We start from the raw sequence: 19,837 nt of genomic DNA on the forward strand, positions 1-19,837 counted from the left end.
GGTAAAGCTACATTTTTGAGTAAGCTAATGGAAGAGTTCTGAAACAAATGGTTCTTCAACCTAACCATAGATTTCAGAGTACACAAATCATATGAAGAACTGGCAGGTTTCTAGAATAGGGAAAATATAATGGAGAAGAGATTACAAAATAATAGGATCCTGAGATGCAATATAACATTACTGAATATGCTGAACCAAGCGTGACCCCCTGAAATATAAGAATGATTTTACATATCTGAGAACTTTTCATCAGAACTCTATTTGAAAGATAAAAAGCAGTCTATAGTTTTGCATTGGATTTAATTTTATTTGATGCCATCCTCAGCTGGTGCATGTTGAAGGAACTCAAGTTATGTTTGAGTGTGTGGAATTGGAATAGAAAATCTAATTTCATTCTCAGTCATCTTAACAAGAGATGCAAAAGTTTGGATCTGGGGGAAGTTGCATGTTCATTTAAAATATCAAAACCACTTGGTTGGGTCAGACATGCTTGAGATTATAATGCCATTCCATTCACAGAATGAGACTTCAAAATGCAGAAGGGGTCCTTTCCTGAGCAGCTGGAGTCCTGTCATTAATGGATGTTCCATCTGTTCATGCAGCAAATAGATTCAAGCCACTGTGCAGTACTTTGGTGGGTACCACTCCACCAAAAAGCAATGGGGATAATTATCAGTGAAATGGCTTCTTAGCTGACAACACAGAAATCATCGCATTTTAGCCAGAAGCAAACCTACACAAGTCAAGTGGATTGTTTAGCAGACAACGTGTCCAACTCTAATTATTAACTGAGAATAACATCGCTATGAATTTTGAACTGAGGTCTGAACTTGTATTTTATTTGAGGGGTAGATGGTTGAGCGTCTCAAAGTAAAACGGGAATATAATCTACTCAAACAATTTTGCTAATGGATGAAGTGTAATCCTCTTTGTTTTAAGAGCAGTTACTGTGGGGAGGGGGAGAGTTTTATGTTAGCAAAAGTCATGTAAGCAGAACAATAAATGCAGTAGTTATATTTTACTGATGCAAACTGTGTTAATGAAAGCTTTGGAGTTTTCTTTTTTGCTTTGATTGATAAGCACCAAATGTTCTGGGGCTTCATGACCACAGCAATTTATCAGAAACAGGATCTGAAACAGTTTCAGAGCATCACACTACTATGTGGGGGTAGGGGAAATATCAACTACTTGAACAGGAAGGAGGGAGGTTGTGTATGAAAATGAATGAATAAAAATTAAATATATTTATATCTGGGACAAATAAACCTATTCTTGTCATTCTTTTGAGTCACTCAAGCATGTCCCTATATGAATGGGTCACAATCATACAATGTATGATCTATGCTAAACCCATACGGATATCATTTACTCTGAGATTTGGAAGAGCTGCTGGTCAGTCTTGAGTCAGAAAGGCAGATAGTGTGATCTGGAATATGGCCCCTTTCTATATTCCTAACCTGAATAGTACCAGAAAGCACACAGTTATGGAGAATATACTTTAAGACTTCATTGTTTGCACTTCACCTTAGTGGAGAGAAGTACAGGGAAGCAAATGGGGCATACTGATCTTTCACGGCAGCCCCTGTACACGATAAAACATTAAAACTTCCCTAAATAGGGCTGCCTTCACATGTCTTTTAAAGTTGGATAGTTATTTATTTCCTTGACATCTTATGAGAGGGCGTTCCACAGGGCAGGTACCACTACTGAGAAGGCCCTCTGCCTGATTTTCTGCCTGGTTCTTTGTGCATCTAGAAGGGTGCAGGGCTGCGTTTTGGTCAAAATTGGGGAGTGTCAGGTATGGGTCTTCTAGGCTTAATTCAGCTCTCCATCTTTCCATAATCAAAACACTGCCTTATCTTAGTTGTCGTGATCCTACCAGTTAGCTACATTGGTCAGCATTTGACTAGCACAAATTTTTAATAAACTTTTTTCTTATCAGAGTCCTTGTAGATAAGGTGAAATGGGGACAACCTGATCTCCTAAAATCTCCGCAGGGACAGATACTATTGAGGCACACTCAACTTTGGCTGGCAAATCAGTGTGAGGGCACAAATACATAGATCTAAAAGAGTTTGCTTCCATAATGCTCTGCACGTTCATTTAGTCGAAGAAGGCTTTTCAAAACACTGCAGCCAATGTATGATTCAGCCAAAACGAAAAAGGAATATAAATTGTGGAATCTCTCTTACTGTATCACTGGATGCACTTGGGACATGGTTCTGAGGTGGAATCCACTGTTCAAATGTCATTACCTTGGCCACAAAAGGGTAAACAAAATGTCAACAACAGGAATTGCAACAGCACCATGTAGATATATCATGAAAGCAATTGGGCTATGCAGAATGCATTTAAAATAAAAGGTATCAATAATACCAATGAGGTAGATTTTTAAAATCAGTTGATTGTCTGTGAAGCCCCCCGCATAGTTCTCTGTTGTCAAGTAAGAACTGTCCAAGAAGAAGAAGCAAGCCAAAATTAACGTTGGGACTCAAACTTCATTCATAAAATAATATAGATGCTACCCTTGAGGGGCATAGCTCTCCCAGGCTGACTTACAGCATCTTGAATTGCTTCTCAATGACATAATGGCCTAGTTCACATGTAACACTAATGGCCTTGTATAAATGAATAAATGTCCTGGTTTGCATTTAGAAAATTACGGCCACTTTTCTTCTCCCTCAGAGCTGCTACTTCCACATCATCAGGAGCTAAGCCATGGTTTGGCTTAGCATTATATGCAAACCTAGGTTTGTGGTTTGTCTCACTCCAAACCAACCACAAGTTGCAACACACCAGTTGAGAGATATAATTGTGTAGCAACTTGCTTGCCCATTGATAAGGGAACCCCCTTTGGTTCCTTTTAATTTGTTCACGGATTTCTGAGATATCAATAACAACAGCATCATTAGGAACACCTATTTCTGCTGTGTCTTCTAGTTCTTCAGTGTTCAGTAACTGATGAATCATTAATTACCTTTATATTATTATGCACAGGCCCAAGGGTCAGGCTTCTTTAATTGCTCATACTAGTGGGTTAATTAATGTAGTCTTTTGAAGACAAGTGCCTGGAGACACAGTATATGTTTATAAAAATTGAGAAACATTCTGGACACATACACCAAACTGGAGCTGGCTAGATTGATCAAAGCACTTAGGGTAGGTCTGTGCCAAGTAAAATTTCACAATACTAATTTAATGGCAGCCTAGTTATGTGTTTGCGTGTGCTACAAAGCATTAAACCCTTATGGGTCATATATATATATATAAAATAGCCCACTGAATAAAAACAAATCAAGAGAGGTACTCAAACTTTCATTCTTTACTTAGTTCACCAGATACACAAACCTAATGTGATTGTGACACATTCATAGGAACCTGTCTTGAAGCAGTTTCCTGGCCACATTTATTTAAAAGAGTGGAAAAATAAAAAAAAAATACTCCAAATACGCTTGCTCCCCACACGAGATTATTTTCTCCTTAAGTGAAGCAATTACAGGAGATACATATCTGGTCCAGAAGGTTGGCAAGAACGTACAAGGCTGCCCTGTACGATCATCTAGCTCAGTGTTGTCTACATTAATTGGCAATGGATCTCTAGAGAAGATCCTCTCCTAGACCTACTTGGAAATGCCAGGGATTGAAACTTGGTCTTCTGCATCAGATGTTCTACCACTGACTTACAGCTCTTCCCCTAACCTGTCGGAGTGCTTGTGACAACCAGGAAGCTCATGATCTGACTAATGTGGATTGTATGAATGAGCATCTATTATAAAAGCTTATAAACATAGCCAGCAGGAGTTGCTCAACCACCACAGACCAAAAGAGAACCACCAACTTTAATCATTTGGCAGGCCCATTTGTTTGAGTACACAAGAAAAATTATGCATGACCCTCCAAGCAGGGTGCTAGGGTGGCTCAATGGGGATGTTGTGGCAGGGATTCCATTAGCAGTCCTTAGTCAGAGAGCAGGCTGATAAAAATAAAATAAAATCCAGCCAAGCCTACAGACACGTGGGATCCATTTTGCAGCCCAGTCTAGAAAGAACTTCAGGCAGGTATTTCTATTGCCCAAGTTCTGCTACAGTTTCACAGTTACCTGACATGTAGTTTCCTCTATTCTTGTTCCTTGTAGTAAATGAAACCTTTCTCCGATAAGAAAATCTTCATTCATTTCTGTCCGGAGGTGGGGAGGAATTAGAAAAGTACAAAGATTATTATCACGAAGAACCTAATTAAAGTTTTTGCAATACATTTTCATTGAAAATAGAATGAGTAACATATACAAATATAACAGAAACATGGTAGGAAATGCATTGATCTATTTTTACCACAGTAGGAAAATTGGAGTTGTTCTTTCTTTTTTAAAGCTTTCAGTCTTATTTCCTGTGTTCTCTGGGCTTCTTCCCTTCCCTTATAACATCCTGTGAGCTTTAAAAATATTCATTGCCTCTTGGTATGCTGTAGACATTTATAATAGCTATGGTGATGGGGAAACTTAGAGTACACCAGACACCTAGGAGGTCAGAATATTTATGTTCTTTGACTATAGGATAAACACATATTGTCACACACACACACACACACACGGGAAGCACACACACACACACACACACACGGGAAGCACTTTTAAAATTTTCTCTAATCATAATAATGAGTTTTTACTGTTTGAAATCAAGATTTTCATGAAGCAAAGTTCTTGTGAAGGTTTTTGTTTTTGTTTTTACTTCCATGCTGCTTTCCATAGTGGGAACATCTTTACTATCCCAGTCTTTCTAAAGATCACCACTATGATTCATCAGCTACTTAAGCTGGTATACTTGGACTTAAACTCATTCATGCCTAATTTGTGGATCGCTAAAGTAGCAGTCCCAAACATATTTCAGTGGAAATACTTGCATGCATCTGAACAAACTTGGTTAGCATTAGACTTTTGATCTGTTTGCTAGCTAGCTCTAGGCAAAGCCTGCAAAATTGTGAGCCTCGAAGCAGAATTCCAACAGCCATCCATGTATTGTGATTTGCTACATCCTTAATAACCCACTTCCTAATTTTACAGTCCTAAGCAGAGGTAGGAAAAACCGAAGGCTTATCAATATGTAGTCAAGTGTTTGAATTATGCTTAGGAATGAAATAGATGTAACTGTAAACAAATAATAACTCTGTGCCTCTTTCATTGCATCTGGCTAAAACTGATCAGAAATTTATAGCAAAGGGAAAGTGTTACCTTACATTTTCGTCTCAAAGTAATAAAGAACATTTTCGTCTCAAATTAATAAAGAACATTACTATGTATAGGTGTTAAGGGAGGGGTAGTACCTCTTGTGGGAGACACATTGTGCTCCTTCTGGGGTACTTTGTCCACCTTTGTTCCCTACCCTGCACTCAGTTTTCACCTGTGGCTCCTAGAAACTGTCAGCATGTGACAGTGGCCGCACCCCAGCAAACAGCTTTGATAACCAGGTGAGGGTAGCCGATGAGTCTTAAAACCTCAGTGAGTTAGGGACTTCTCCTGCATGTGAAGACAGGCTCCGGCAGATTGAGCAGACAAGACCATTAGTGTGTCCACTGGTAAAGAAGGCACTTACTCCACATGCTGTAAGGGAAGCAAGGGGCAGATGGGGCTTGTCAACCTGGGAATGTAGTTCATCCAAGATAAGGAAGACTCTGATCCTAAACCTCTGCTGCTTTACAGATATATACATTCACGAGAAAGACTTTGGGAGGAAACCCAAAGGAAAAATCCATACCCGCTGCCTTGTGGGACCTATTTGGGAGAAGAAAAGGCTAAGGAGTAAACCCTACACAAATCCAGAGTGGAGTTCCTAAGAGGGATGGATGGCATCTTGTATGCTTCTTCCAACAAACATATTGCTCATTTTTCTTTGGACCACATCAGTAAGGATGAGAAGAGAGACTTGTTGTCTTGGCAGCCCAGGAACCCCATACAAATTGCCTACGTTTGTGCCCCAGATAGGTCACTTTGGCACTGCTAACACAGCAAAAACATTGCAGGAGGCAGCAGTTATGAGTTACCAGCCTCTGCAGCCACAGCAGGCACTGTGATTCTCCAGAGGTTTGGCTTCACCCTGGAGATGCACTCCATTCTCTTGAGACAGATTGATGCCAATGATAATAAGAAAGTCTACTTTTGTCTTCATTTATTTTCTAAATTCTTTTATATGGCATGATTATTTTTTTAAAAAAATCCAACTCCTTTAGTTTGTATTAGGTGAAGTTGGATGATGTATTTCAACCAAAATCTAATTAGAGATTTCACCCCTCGATCCTAAACCTTTTCACTTGCAAACAGCTCATTAATGTAAATGGAACTTGCATGCACATGAGCATATAGATTACCACAATTGTTTTAGTAGTATATCAAATCAGTCTACTTTTCTGGAAAATGTATGTTATGTTCCCTCAAAATGTTAATGTCAGCAACAGTTGGTATTATTATTCTTTTGGGAAATGCGAAGGTGTTACCAAAATGTTACTTTAAATCTGCAGTATCATCATCCTGGGGAACAAAGCTTTGTATATTCCCTTTGCAATAATAATAATAATAATAATAATAATAATTACATTTGTATCCCACTTTCCTTTCATCATGGAACTCAAAGCAGTAGAGATGGGTTTCTACTTGGTTTTTCATTTCAGCTTTAACCAGACCTACTTAGCTTCAGCGCCTAGGACTTGCCGATCACATGGTCGGCAGTTTGAATCCCCGCGGCGGGGTGCGCGGGGTGCGCTCCCGTCGTTCGGTCCCAGCGCCTGCCAACCTAGCAGTTCGAAAGCACCCCCGGGTGCAAGTAGATAAATAGGGACCGCTTACCGGCGGGAAGGTAAACGGCGTTCCGTGTGCTGTGCTGGCTCGCCAGATGCAGCTTGTCACGCTGGCCACGTGACCCGGAAGTGTCTGCGGACAGCGCTGGCTCCCGGCCTATAGAGTGAGATGAGCGCACAACCCTGGAGTCTGGCAAGACTGGCCCGTACGGGCAGGGGTACCTTTACCTTTACCTTTACTTTTACTTAGCTTCAGCACAGATCCTATTTTATTGTGCTATAAGTGCACAAAAGTCTGCTAGATCACTGCTAATCAGCACAGAAAATATTGAACTAGACAACGGTATAAGGTTGCATCATATGCTTGTAAGCCAGAACCATGTGCAAAACCCTCCACTCTTGCAGCTACAACATCTCCTTATGCCTTTATGTCTCTCCATGCGCCTTTTCCTGCTGTGAACTGTGCAGGAAATACTGCATAGCAAGACAAAGTCAATGTGCAGATCCTAAAATGAACCCAAGCAACCAGGCCATCTGGCAATGTAGGAACTCTCTGTAGGATTATTCAAAACTATGAAGGGAGAAGTAAACTGTACTACAAACTGGGACAAGACCCTCCTGGTGTGCCAAGGGAAATGAAATGGTTAAAGAAAAGCTAAAAGATAAGATAGGCTCATGAATAGCCTATTTGAAATCTATGGCTTTAAGGTGCTTAAAGTTAAGCCTGTGGTTTAGTGCTTTGATTCATCAGGGTCTAGTTTCTGTGGGGTCAATCACTTAATCCTCACACCCAATTGCCTTTAGAAAGGAGGGACAAGTAAGGCGAAAGAAAGAAGGAAATAGAGAGGCAACTTAACCTGATTCAGTGAATTTTAAAAACAAACAGGCATAACATAAAAGTTGCCATGTTCTTGTGTCAACTCTCTTATCTAAACTGAGTAGACCAGAACTCTGAAAGGACTGCATAGAGATAGCTGCTCCTCAAGCTATTATGTACTACCCTCAAGTGTCATGATAACTGGTCTTTCATATTGGCTCCTTTATTCAAAGTGGAAAGGTAGCAGGAGCACCAGTGGTTAAGGTGGTAGATATGTAAAAAAATATTTATAGCTGTGCTTGGCCACAGCTTCCTGGCTCACTTCCCCTGTATGTCTGCACCTTTCCTTGGAAACTCCATTCATATACTGGTGTGTCCATAGTGCTGTGTAAAATCAGACTGATAGGACCCACCGCAGTGTTGGCAAACCATAGTGAAATAAACCTGCATACACACCATGCATTTGAAGAACCTTATGTCAACATTAGTAAAGAAAAAGCATTTTATATGTGTTATAACACTGTGACATCAGAAGGTGCTGTGGAGTCCCGTCTTTTGCCAATGTGATTTCCCATAATAAAGTGTACAATGCGTTTTCCTGAAACACTTTTTTGATGTGCCTAGATCCAGCCCTAGTTTGTTAAGTGTGCGAGGAGTTGTTGCTCTGTAGGAATAAATTACAGCTCCCAGGAGTCCCAGGAAATAATGTGCTTTAATTTTTTTTGTGTGTATCCAGTCTGAGTCTAGTCTAAAATGCTGTATGCATGTCTTCTTCCCCGCCCCCAACCCCACATGATTTTGTCTCTAGTAGGTAAAGGTAAAGGTAAAGGACCCCTGGACGGTTAAGTCCAGTCAAAGATGACTATGGGGTGTGGTGCTCATCTTGCTTTCAGGTCAAGGGAGCCAGTGTTTGTCCACAGACAGCTTTCTGGGTCATGTGGCCAGCATGACTAGACTACTTCTGGCGCAAGAATTAAGCTGCACAGATATCAATGAGAATTACACCAAAACAAAAAATGTTTAGGCTAGAAAGACAGGAAGCAGTCCTATACCAAGTCATACCACGGGTCCATGTAGCTCAGTACTGTCTACTCTGACTGGCAGTGCCTAACCAAGATTTCAGGCAGGAGTCTTTCCTGGCGCTACCTAAAAATGCTAAGGAATGAACTTGGAACCTTCTGAATGCAAAGCACTTGCTCTGCTACTGAGACAGGACTGGGGTTTATATTTCTCCCCCCCCCCCCATGTGGGTTTCCTGTTAGAAGGCTTTGCTACTTCTGTTTTCTACAAAGCACCTAGCATACAGTTCATCGGAAATACATGTCAAATAGCAGGCATACTAATCTTCTGCCAGGATCAAAACAACAGCAAGCTGGTTGCATGAGGGTCTTCTGCTACATGTCAGCTACAGGAAGCATTTAATAGAAGCCATGCAGTTCCTTGCTTCAACTTTCCACTTTATTTAAAGTGCATATCTTTCCCTTGGGGAAGAGTCAGCCCTCCCCACCAGAGGCCTTGACAAATTATTTCACTGTTTTCCTCTGTGCCCTTTAAAATGTTTTGAGGAAAATGCAAAATCAGCTGAAATGCGTATTGCAATTACCTTCAGACTGACAGTGCCTTCCGAAGTACAAATCATTCTCTTGCTTCTTGGGAAGCTGCCCGAGTGTGCCATTCACATTTTTCCTATCTAGAAGCGAAGCAAAGAAAGCAGATTCCTGGATTCATATCATATTAGTGAAGCAGCCGAAAACTCTACATAATTAGCGATGGGATGCAGATCAACCAATCCCAAAGGGCAATTTCCTTGAAAAAGCTTCTAAAAGTGGGGAAAGATTTAGACCAATTGGCATCTATGCACAATATTTAGTTTGATCTGCAGATCCATATTACAGTGTCAGAGAGTCCTTACAGTACCACAAGGGCCAGTGATTATTCATTTGTTCAGTTGTCTGTTTCATTTATGAATTGCTTGTCATGAAGAATCTCAAAGCAATTTCACATTGCATATATAAAAACGATATAATCAAATGCGTATATATAAACAATTTAAACCCACTACATATATAGAAACACTTTTAAATCCATTACAGATGCTGATGGGATAAAAATCTATGCTTGTTGAGAACAGTTTTCAACAAATGCCGAAAAAACAATAGAGAAGACACCTGTCCGATATGTAAGGAGAGGTGCTACCACACAAAGTCCTTATTCCAACATTGTGTGAAATGGTGTCCCTTATTTTATGGTTGTAAGTTGTTTATAATTGTTTTTAATATTGTTTTTTATGCTGGAGCCTGCCTTGGGACCTTAGGGTGAAGGGTGATTTAGAACAACAACAATAACAACAACAGTATCTGCAGGATGCCCTCTCCTGTAGAGCACAACAATTGCTTGGGAATATAAGGATGATGAAAAGGAGAAGTAGAGCTGTGAGTCCTCAGCATTCTGATGGCAACACACTCCATAATTCAGGATGACCTCACCATGGTTTTCTGTAGATGTTAAACAGCATGGAGGGTAGCTCAAACCATGTAGAGCCCCACACTGGGGGCTGCACAAATCTGCACAATTTCTGAACAAAATCTGAACAATACAGCTCAAACACCAGATTCTAGAGTCGGCCATCCAACTAGGACCAGAAGTACTGCAAAGCAATACTGCCCGCTCCCAACTTGGACAGCTACTCCAGAAGGATATTATTATTATTACAGTCATACCTTGGGATAAATACACTTCAGGAGAAGTATTTTCAGGTTGTGCTCCGCGGCGACCTGGAAGTAATGGAGCACATTACTTCCGGGTTTCGCTGCTCGCGCATGCGCAGATGGTCAAAATGACGTCACACGCATGTGTGGAAGCGGTGAAATGCGACTCGTGCACGCATAGTCGCGTCTTACGTTCTGTTCAGGATGTGAACAGGGCTCTGGAATGGATCCCGTTCGCATCCCGAGGTACCATTGTATTATTATTATTATTATTATTATTATTATTATTATTATTATTATTATTATTATTTCTATACTGCCCTATACCTGAAGGTCTCAGGGCAGTTCACATAAAATATAAAATAAATAATGTCAAAACAAAACCAACAAACCAATAAAAAAACCCAAAAGAGCTAGCATTTTTAAACAGTGTATAGGATGTAGATTGAGTCAGGCAAAGGCCTGGTTGAAAAAGAACATTTTTGTGTGGCGCCTAAAGCTGTATAGTGAAGGCGCCACACGAACATCCCTGCGGAGAGCATTCCACAGATGGGGGGCCACTGCAGAGAAGGCCCGTTCTTGTGTTGCCACCCTCCTGACCTCTTGCGGAGGAGGCACATATGGTTCATATGTGAAGTGGCGGTCCTTGAGGTATTGTGGTCCTGAGCCATTTAAGGCTTAATAGGTCAAAACTGAAAGATAATTGGACTGAAAGCTGCTAAGATCAATGAGAATCAACAAAGTCAAAAACCCACTTTCTCTCTTCTGACTCCAGGTGACTAAAGCCTGTAACAGAGCCTAAACTGGATCCAAATCTGGCCAGTGACTACCAGCTAAAGGATCTTGACCAGGAAGGGAGCTTTGAAATCAGTCAGTAGCTTATTTCGATTTCGGTTCAGTGATGGTTTATTTGGGAGTGATCCGACTAATGTTTCTTTTAGACAATTTGGGAATACTCTCATACTCAGATAGATGAACCGGTGGTTCTTAATCCCAGCACAAAAAGCCTCAGAGAAGGTACACCCCAGCTTCATGCTATCTAGATGTTAAGGAGATGGATCTTGCAGTGTCCCGTAAGGGGATCCCCTCAGGTGGAGATCCCATTTTGGTCCTGGCCCCTTCAGGGTCAGCACTGGTAAATATAAACCCCAAACCCTGAAGTCAGGCAAGAAGACAATCATGCTGAGGGGTTGGGCTCTGTTGCAAGTGATGTTGGAGGTGTCACTCTTGCATCAAGAAGTGAGCGTCCAAAGAGAAGCAGCTGCCACAAACCGTGAGGCCATAGCCTCTAAATTAACTCTGCAAAGCTGGCAAATATGTGTTGACTGCTGATGTGAGAAACTTGTGTTGGGTTGCAAGCTACTATTGACTCGCTATCTCTATATGTCAACTTACATGTGAAGCAATTGGTCTTAATATCCCTAGGAAAGTTCTATGAGGACAGATTTGCCATGGTTTTGTTTTAAGGATGCCACACCGATTTATTCAAAGCAGACATCAGCAAGTTTGTGGTTTCAACATGTGAGAGTGTAGTATCATCTTTTTTAGGAATATGATTGCATCTCTTTCATGGTTCATATTGATTTCAAGACTATATTGCATTGATTTCAAGAGTGTACTAAGAACCACATCTATGAAACATCTGTTGTGATTTCACTTCTGAATGGTGATGCAATTCTTTTTAAGGCTTCTCATTTGTTTTCATTTTAAATACACTTGGAGAAAAAGAAAGGAAATTCTTTTGATATGGCATGGCCATTTTGTACTTGTGGGCTTTAAAGCAATAACATGGTGTCATGAAATATGAAGATTTTTGCAATTAAAATCTATATTTTTACCTTTAGAAAGCATCCTTGCTTTAAATGTTCTCCATTCATTGTCATCTAGTGAGATAAAATATGAATGGATGCAAATCCTGCTGAACTGCAAAACTCACAGAGAAGTCGATAGGCTCTTTATGATGGATTGCCATGTTTTTATTTATTTCCATATTCAGCAAAAAAAAATGTATTTAAAATGTCTGAATAAATCAGTTCTACAACTTGGAATATATACGAAATGATTTTTATAAAGCTAGCTGCTGAAAAGAGGATATGTTGACCATCACAATCAAACATGAAAAAATGATTAGACATTTTATGAAAACACATTTCATTTCTCAAGTTATGTTTGCTGTTTCAACTAGCAAAGGAAAATAGCCATTTTAACAATGGAAAACAAATTAGACACACATTCTATTAAATCTGAAATGCTCCCATAATTGTTTTTTTGTATGCATGTATGGTACTTTCCAGCAACCTCTGTCAGAGTGTTGGATTTGTCTGTTTCACCAGAAGTATTCAGCACATGGATGCCCCCTTATTTGCATGATAAAACAACAACACAAAAGCCTGAACAGAACACAATGTGAATTACTAACCAAATGCTTCATTTTCTGACATGGACTTCTGGATGGACCTAGAAAGAGATAAAAAGAATGTAGAGTCTGATCTTTTATTAATTGATTCAACGTAGTTATTCTAACGACTGAACCAGGGTTTTTGTCTGCTATCTTTAAATGATGCCTGTGCACTCTAACTACAGTGGAGCTTTGTGCTAAAACAATCCTGCACCCTACAAAAACTCATGCCATAATAAATTTGCCATAGGACTCTAAGTCATTTATCATAAGGCTGACCCTGCTTTGGATGAGAAAATTATTCTCAAACTGAGCCTAATTTTCTTCCCATCTATTATTCATTGCCAAGCATTTACCAAATAGTTAAGGGGAGCATGACTCATTCGGGGAGCACATAATTCACAAATAATTGGTTTACATTATTCATTATATGTAATGAGTGGATGATCGTCTGAGTCAACTGTTGTTCACACAGGTTCAAGAATCTGAACTGCTAAAAACAAAATGCTGCCCTAGGTGAGACAAGTGTGATCCCTCTCTGCCCCTCAAAATCCATCCAAAGCATTGTCTCCATCAGGACATGTTTGTTTTGGCAGTAGTTGGGGAGGGGTGCTCATGTGACCTGAATGATTCTACAGTAGGAACAGGTCTACCTGTTTCTCCATTTCTGTGCCTCCAAACTACTTGGGGCAGCAGTCCTGGGCCACAGAGTTGCTTCCCTCCAGTGCTGAAAATGTTCGAAAGCACGTCAAAGTGCAAGTAGAGAAATAGCTGACATGTCTGCGGGGTAGGCCCCATCATGAGCTTATTTGGGTACCATGAAAGGCAGCAAATTGTTATTTATTATTAATATTATTAATATTAATATTTATTTTTGCTGCTGAAGAGTGAGAGAGGTACTTGGGAAAATTTCTGCCTCACATAGACACAGATCTGCTGATAAGTCATTGTATAAGATGGGATTTCAAAAGATAAACTTGGCTGGCCTTGGGTTTTTGTGTCTTGAAGAAGAGACGGTGCCATCTGATTGCCCACCTCAGATAGCAAAATGTTTGGGGCTGGCCCTGTATGTCTGTCACATAGACACAGATCTGCTGATAAGTCATTGTATAAGATGGGATTTCAAAATGAGATGGCAATTGAAAGAGGAAACACCTACAAAGATCCTGTCAGAAGCTCGGAATCTGCCAGTCCAGCTCTTTTCTTAAATAAATACAAAAATAAATCAATGTGCATACTAGTCATTAGCAGAAACAATCATAAGATTGGCTCATGCAAATCTTAGTCCAACCAAACTACTGTCACAGAAATGCCTGATAAAATGTACCTTGGCTTGGTGGTTAATCCAAATCATTTTGAAAACTAATTTGTATTTGGATAAAGGGGGGGAGGGGAAACTCACAAGAAGATTATCAGGTCAATAGTACAAGCACACTTTGAAATAGGTTACCATATAAGTCTTATGGGGGAAAACCATACATATGTGTCAGGGGTTCAGAGACAGAGGCACAGGTGAGGGGGGGAGACGGAGAGCGATGGGGAAGAATCCCAGGACAGTGAGGAAGAGGATGACAATGACTTGAGGTCTTCCATGAGTCTCTCAAGTGAATCGGAGGATTCCCAGAAGGGGGCGCCCCTAGTCAGGGAAACCCCGAGTAGGAGTGGGAGATCGGGGCCGGCTTCCCAGCAGGAACGAAGTGAAGAGAGTGGAGTTCCCAGTGTGACACACGGAGCGGAGCAGGATGGAGACAGGGGAAGGAGATCGGGGCAGGACGTCCTGCCGGAAGAGGCGGAGAGTAGTACAGGGAGTAGTGTGAGTGTCAAGAGGAAGGTCAGGGGTAGCGAACGCGCGCCAAGTTCAAATGTGGAGGCGCGCGGAAATGGAGAGAGCCTGGAGGAGGAGCCTGGCCCCAAAGCACGAAGGAGGGAGGAACAGGCATCTGAGGAATCCGCTTCAGGAGAGAGCAGGAGGGAAGGAACCCAGGGGGGCAGAAAGACCCTGCGGAAAAGGAAAGACAGGAAGAGGTGGACTAGCACAAGCCTCTTAAGCTGGTGTAGGGGCGGGACTGATTCAGAGGGGACTTCAAATGTCTAGCCTAAGAGACGCGGGGTTGCGTGCCTCTGTTGTGGAACCGATAATGAACTGCAATAAACATCCTTGTATATAAGAAGAGCCTGGCGTTGGTCTTTTGTGAGCTGAGACCTGAGGCAGCCCTGACAGTAAGTCCCCTCACAAAGATACGCAAATTTTTTTTTTGCAAAGCTCACGAAGTTTGGCAGCCATGAGTATGGAGCAGCAGATAGCTGAGCTACGCAACGCAGTCTCCCAGCTTACCACTGAGGTAGTGGTCTCCCAGAAGAGTGGGGAAGAGGCGGAAAAGCGGTGCCAAGATCTGCAAGCCAGGTGGGATCATGCATGCCAGGTGGGGTTCCCGGGGGCCAAAGCTGCTGGAGTAGCACTGGGCAGAAGAGGAGGCAACTTGGTAGCCCACTTCGATGGGAACCTGAAGCAGTACCCCAGTTTTAAAGCAGACGTAGAATATGCGTTGCATTTGCTTCGCGACGACTTTAAAGATGAGGAGGAGAAGGTGGGTTTCATTGTGTCCCACTTGCATGGGGAAGCGAGGGCTTGGCTGCGCAATCTGTGGCGCGAGGATTGCCCTGCTCGAAGGAACTCTGATGAATTTATCAAATGCATGGACGCTTGCTTTCAGTCTAGCGTGGATGTGGATGTGGCACGCCAGCAGATCCATGGTTTAAGGCAAGGCAAGGCTTCAGTACGTCAGTACCATGCTCGCTTTTTCGCCTTGCTGAATGTGCTGCGATGGGAGAAAGATTCTCTGGCAGTCAGAGACTTGTTTTGGGAGGGACTCTCTGGCCCTGTGAAAGACGAACTGGCACGGGGGGACAGACCTAAAACCCTGGCAGACGTGGTGCAGCGGGCGCTTGCCATTGGAGTACGCCATGAAGAACGCCCTTGGTGCGATGAGGGGGGTAGCCAGCTTCACGCACCGTCTAGAGTGCCTCCTTTCTTTCCCAGAGATCCAGGACGTACGCGTCCCTCACCTCAGCTGCAGGCAGGGGAGGAACCGATGGAACTGGGGAGTGCAAAGGCTCAGTCAGCAGCTGGAGCCCCAGCGTCCGGAGCAGTCAAGACAAAGCCTCCTAGAGGGAACAGGAAGTGTTACATCTGTGACAGTGGGACGCACATGGCCAAAGAGTGTCCCCAGAGGCTCTGGCAGCACACTGCAGCCTTAGCAACAGTAACTGCAGCAGCACAACATGAAGAGCAATTTCAGGGAAACGGCAATGCCTGGCTGGAAGCAGAAATGCTGGGGCACAGTCAGGCAAGTCAGTAGGGCAGTCCCCAGCGCTTTTGCAGCCTACAGACCCCCTGCCACCTAAGCCAGTGGTGCAGCTCACTGCAACTCTCCAGCTACCTAATAGACGCGCCCTAGAAGTCCCCATTACAATTGACAGTGGGAGCAACGCAGACTTCGTGGGGGTGCACTTCGTCAAGCAGCATCGCATAGAGCTCCTACCAGCCACGCTGCCTTTGAACGTCGTCACGGTGGATGGCAGGAAGTTGCTGGGTGGGCAGGTGGTGCAACAGACGCCACCCATGGTGATGCAGATTGGCAATCACCGAGAAATCATCAGTTTCAACGTCACCCGCCTGTCAGACACGCCTATAGTGTTAGGCATGAGTTGGCTGGATAGGCACAGCCCAACCATGGCGTGGTACCAGCGGCAGCTCACCTTCGGCTCGTCATACTGCGCGCAGCATTGCATCCAGACCGGTCAAGAGGAGGAGGGCCCTGAGGAAGGGCAGCAGCTGAGGCTCAGCATGACGCAAGCTGTACCCCTCAAGTACAAGGGGTTTTTGGAGGTCTTCTGCAAGAAGGAGGCTGACCAGTTGCCACCCCACCGGCCCTACGACTGCGCAATTGACCTCTTGCCAGGGACAACGCTACCGACTGCGAAGCTGTATTCCATGTCCGAGGACGAGCTGCAGGAGCTCAAGGAGTTCATAGCTCACAACCTGCAGCGGGGATTCATCCGAGAATCGAAGGCTGTAGGGGGCAGTCCTGTGTTTTTCGTGAAGAAGAAGGACACGCCCCAAAAAAGATTGATCGTAGACTATAGGTTCATAAACTCGAAAACAAAGCCTGCAGCCTTCCCCATGCCCAAGATTGACGACCTGCTCGGGACGGTGCGGAAAGGGAAGATCTTCACCAAGTTGGATCTCCGTGGCGCATACAATCTCATACGCGTGCGAGAGGGTGATGAGTGGAAGACGGCCATGTTCACACCGTTGGGCACCTACGAATACAGAGTTATGCCGTTTGGTCTCCAAAATGGCTCCCACTTTTTCCAAGCTTTTATGCATCACGTGCTAGCGGGACTCCTCTACAAGAAGTGCGTATGTTTCCTCGACGACATTCTTATCTTCTCGGAATCGCCGGAGGCTCACGAGAGCGACGTTAAGGAAGTCCTGCAGAGGCTACGGGAGCACAGGCTCTACGGCAAACTGGAGAAGTGCCAATTCGACGTGACGGAGGTGGATTTTCTGGGCTATAGGCTGTCCGACAGGGGACTAGCCATGGACAGCGCCAAGGTCCGCGCGGTGTTGGACTGGAAGAGCCCGCAAACGCGGAAGGAGGTCCAGAGGTTCGTCGGTTTCGCCAACTTTTACCGCAAGTTCATCAGGGGTTTCGCCAGGGAGACGGCAGCTATCACGGACACTCTCAGCTCCAAGAAGAAGAAGTTCACCTGGACGGACCAGGCGGAGCAGTCCTTCAGGAGACTTAAGAGTCTCTTTGCGTCCGAAGAACAGCTGTTACACGTGAATCCCGGCAGGCCCATGAGGGTGGAAACAGACGCATCTGACAGAGCGGTGGGGGCCGTCCTCTTGCAGGAAGACCCGCAGGGGTACTGGAGGCCCTGTGCTTTCTACTCCCGGAAGCTCAGCAAGTCGGAACAGAACTACACCATCTGGGACAGGGAGTTGCTGGCCATCCACGCAGCTTTCAAGGCATGGAGGCACTTTCTCATCGGAGCCAAGCACACCGTGCAGGTCTGCACGGACCACAAGAACCTAGAGTACTGGCGCACGGCGAAGCTACAGAGCCAGAGGCACATACGCTGGGCGGAGTTCTTTGCGGATTTCGATTTCAGGATAGAGTACATTCCAGGCGACAACAATGTCATAGCAGATGCGCTCTCCAGGAAACCGCAGTATCTCGAGGAAGCGGCACCGGCGGCAGCCAAGCACATTTTTGCACCACAGGCGTGGGCGTGCGCTTCAGCCGCCGTGGACCTGGAGGCGGTGCGGCGCGCATTGCAGGCGGATCCGTTCGCACAGTCCAAAATGGAAGAGGTGCGGAGAGGCACGGCGAAGGACGACGAGTTCCAGATACGCGACGGCCTGCTGACCCGTAAGGGTGCTCTCTACGTTCCGGGAGACGATCTCCGCGCGAAGGTTCTGCAGCAGTTGCACGACGCACCCAGCGCTGGCCACTTCGGCAAGGAAAAGATGACGGAATTAGTGGCCAGAGACTTTTGGTGGCCCCAGATGCGAGGGGAGGTCGCGGAGTACGTCGCCAGGTGTGACACATGCCAAAGGTCCAAGCCAGTGCACCAGAAGCCAGCGGGATTGCTGGAACCGCTGGAGACGCCACTGCAACCGTGGGAGAGGGTGGCGCTGGACTTTGTCACTGATCTGCCCAGTTCGCGAGGCAAGACGGCGGTGCTTGTGGTTGTAGACCTGTTCACCAAGATGGCGCATTTCATTCCTTGCGCGAAGGTGGCGACAGCGGAGCAGACCGCCAAACTGTTCATCGACCACGTGTTCAAGGTGCATGGCTTGCCACGGTCCATTCTGTCCGACAGGGGGCGCCAGTTTGTGCCCAGCTTCTGGCAGAAGCTCCTAGGGATTCTGCACGTCAAAATCAACCTGTCGTCGGCGAGACATCCGCAGACCAACAGCCAAGCGGAGAGGGTCAACGCGATCATGCAGCAATACCTGAGATGTTACGCCAATCAGCGACCCGCGGCTTGGGTGGATTACCTGCCGATGGCTGAGTTTGCCTACAACAACACGAAGCACGCGTCGACGGGGGTGACGCCGTTCTTCGCTAACAATGGACGGCATCCCAGAACCTTCCCGGGGCTCATAACGACGGGGGAGGGGGCGCCACAGGAAGCCGACCATTTCGCAGCAGAATTGCAAGAGGTCCACGACGAGCTACGGAGACATTTGGAGCTAGCCAAACAGGCCTGTAAGGTGCAGGCAGACAAACACAGGAGGGAGGGGGAAGACATCCAGGTGGGAGACTGGGTATGGTTAGCGGCCCAAGCAATGCCAGCCAAGTCGTTAGCTAAAAAGAAGCTAGGACACAGGCAACTAGGGCCGTACCAAGTTGAGGCCAGGATCAATCCCGTAGCGTTTCGACTGGCCCTCCCCGAAGGTTCCAGAATGCACCTGGTCTTTCATAGGTCGGTGCTCACCCCTTACAGGGCCCCACACAGATTTCAGAAGTCAGGGACGGCACCAGAACCGAGCAGAGAGTCGCCCAAGAGGGGGAGGTCACCTAGGGACGAACCAATCAACGAGGTCACAGAGATTCTGGACTCGAGATGGGGGGAAGAGGGAGTAGAATATTTTCTCGCCAGGGAGGGCGCCCCGGCCAGCGCCAACAGTTGGGTGCCGGACTACGCTTTGGACGAACCCCTCCTCAAGGACGAGTTCCATGCCCTTTTCCCACACAGGCCCATGCCAGCACAGTTTTTCGACGATTGGCTTTTTACGCCCACACTTTCCGCCAGCACCTTCCGAGGGTTCTCCTCCGCAGAGGAGACGACGCCAGAGTCGAGCCCTCCAAGGGGATCGTGTTCGGGGGTGGACACCGACCCTTCTTACTGGTGGGACGACCAACCAGAAGAGGACTGGCGCACGAGGTGGCGGATGGGTCCTTGGCAAGCAGACCCCACCCAGGCAACAGGGGGAGGGGAGGACGTGAACATGTTGGGAGAGGACCATGGGTTCGAGCACACAAACAATGAACTGGAAGCAGAGGAGATCGACGTCGACGACCTGTGTCCGGCAGCGACCTCCGCAATGACGGA

At 45.0% G+C, this 19,837-nt stretch overlaps 1 protein-coding gene across 1 annotated transcript in view; it reads right to left on the reverse strand.

Moving 5' to 3' along the window:
- SAMSN1 (SAM domain, SH3 domain and nuclear localization signals 1) overlaps positions 1 to 19,837 on the reverse strand; it is an 81,148-nt gene that overhangs the window by 51,271 nt on the left and 10,040 nt on the right. Inside the window, exons 4-7 of the mRNA XM_082220784.1 lie at positions 12,731 to 12,768; positions 9,207 to 9,293; positions 4,100 to 4,176; positions 2,193 to 2,255 (exon numbers count right to left, since the gene is read on the reverse strand). Coding sequence (XP_082076910.1) covers positions 2,193 to 2,255; positions 4,100 to 4,176; positions 9,207 to 9,293; positions 12,731 to 12,768 — 265 coding nt within the window. The remainder of the gene's footprint in view (positions 1 to 2,192; positions 2,256 to 4,099; positions 4,177 to 9,206; positions 9,294 to 12,730; positions 12,769 to 19,837) is intronic.

This window comes from Podarcis vaucheri, assembly GCF_965113315.1.
Source record: "Podarcis vaucheri genome assembly, chromosome: 4".
Taxonomy (NCBI): domain Eukaryota; kingdom Metazoa; phylum Chordata; class Lepidosauria; order Squamata; family Lacertidae; genus Podarcis; species Podarcis vaucheri.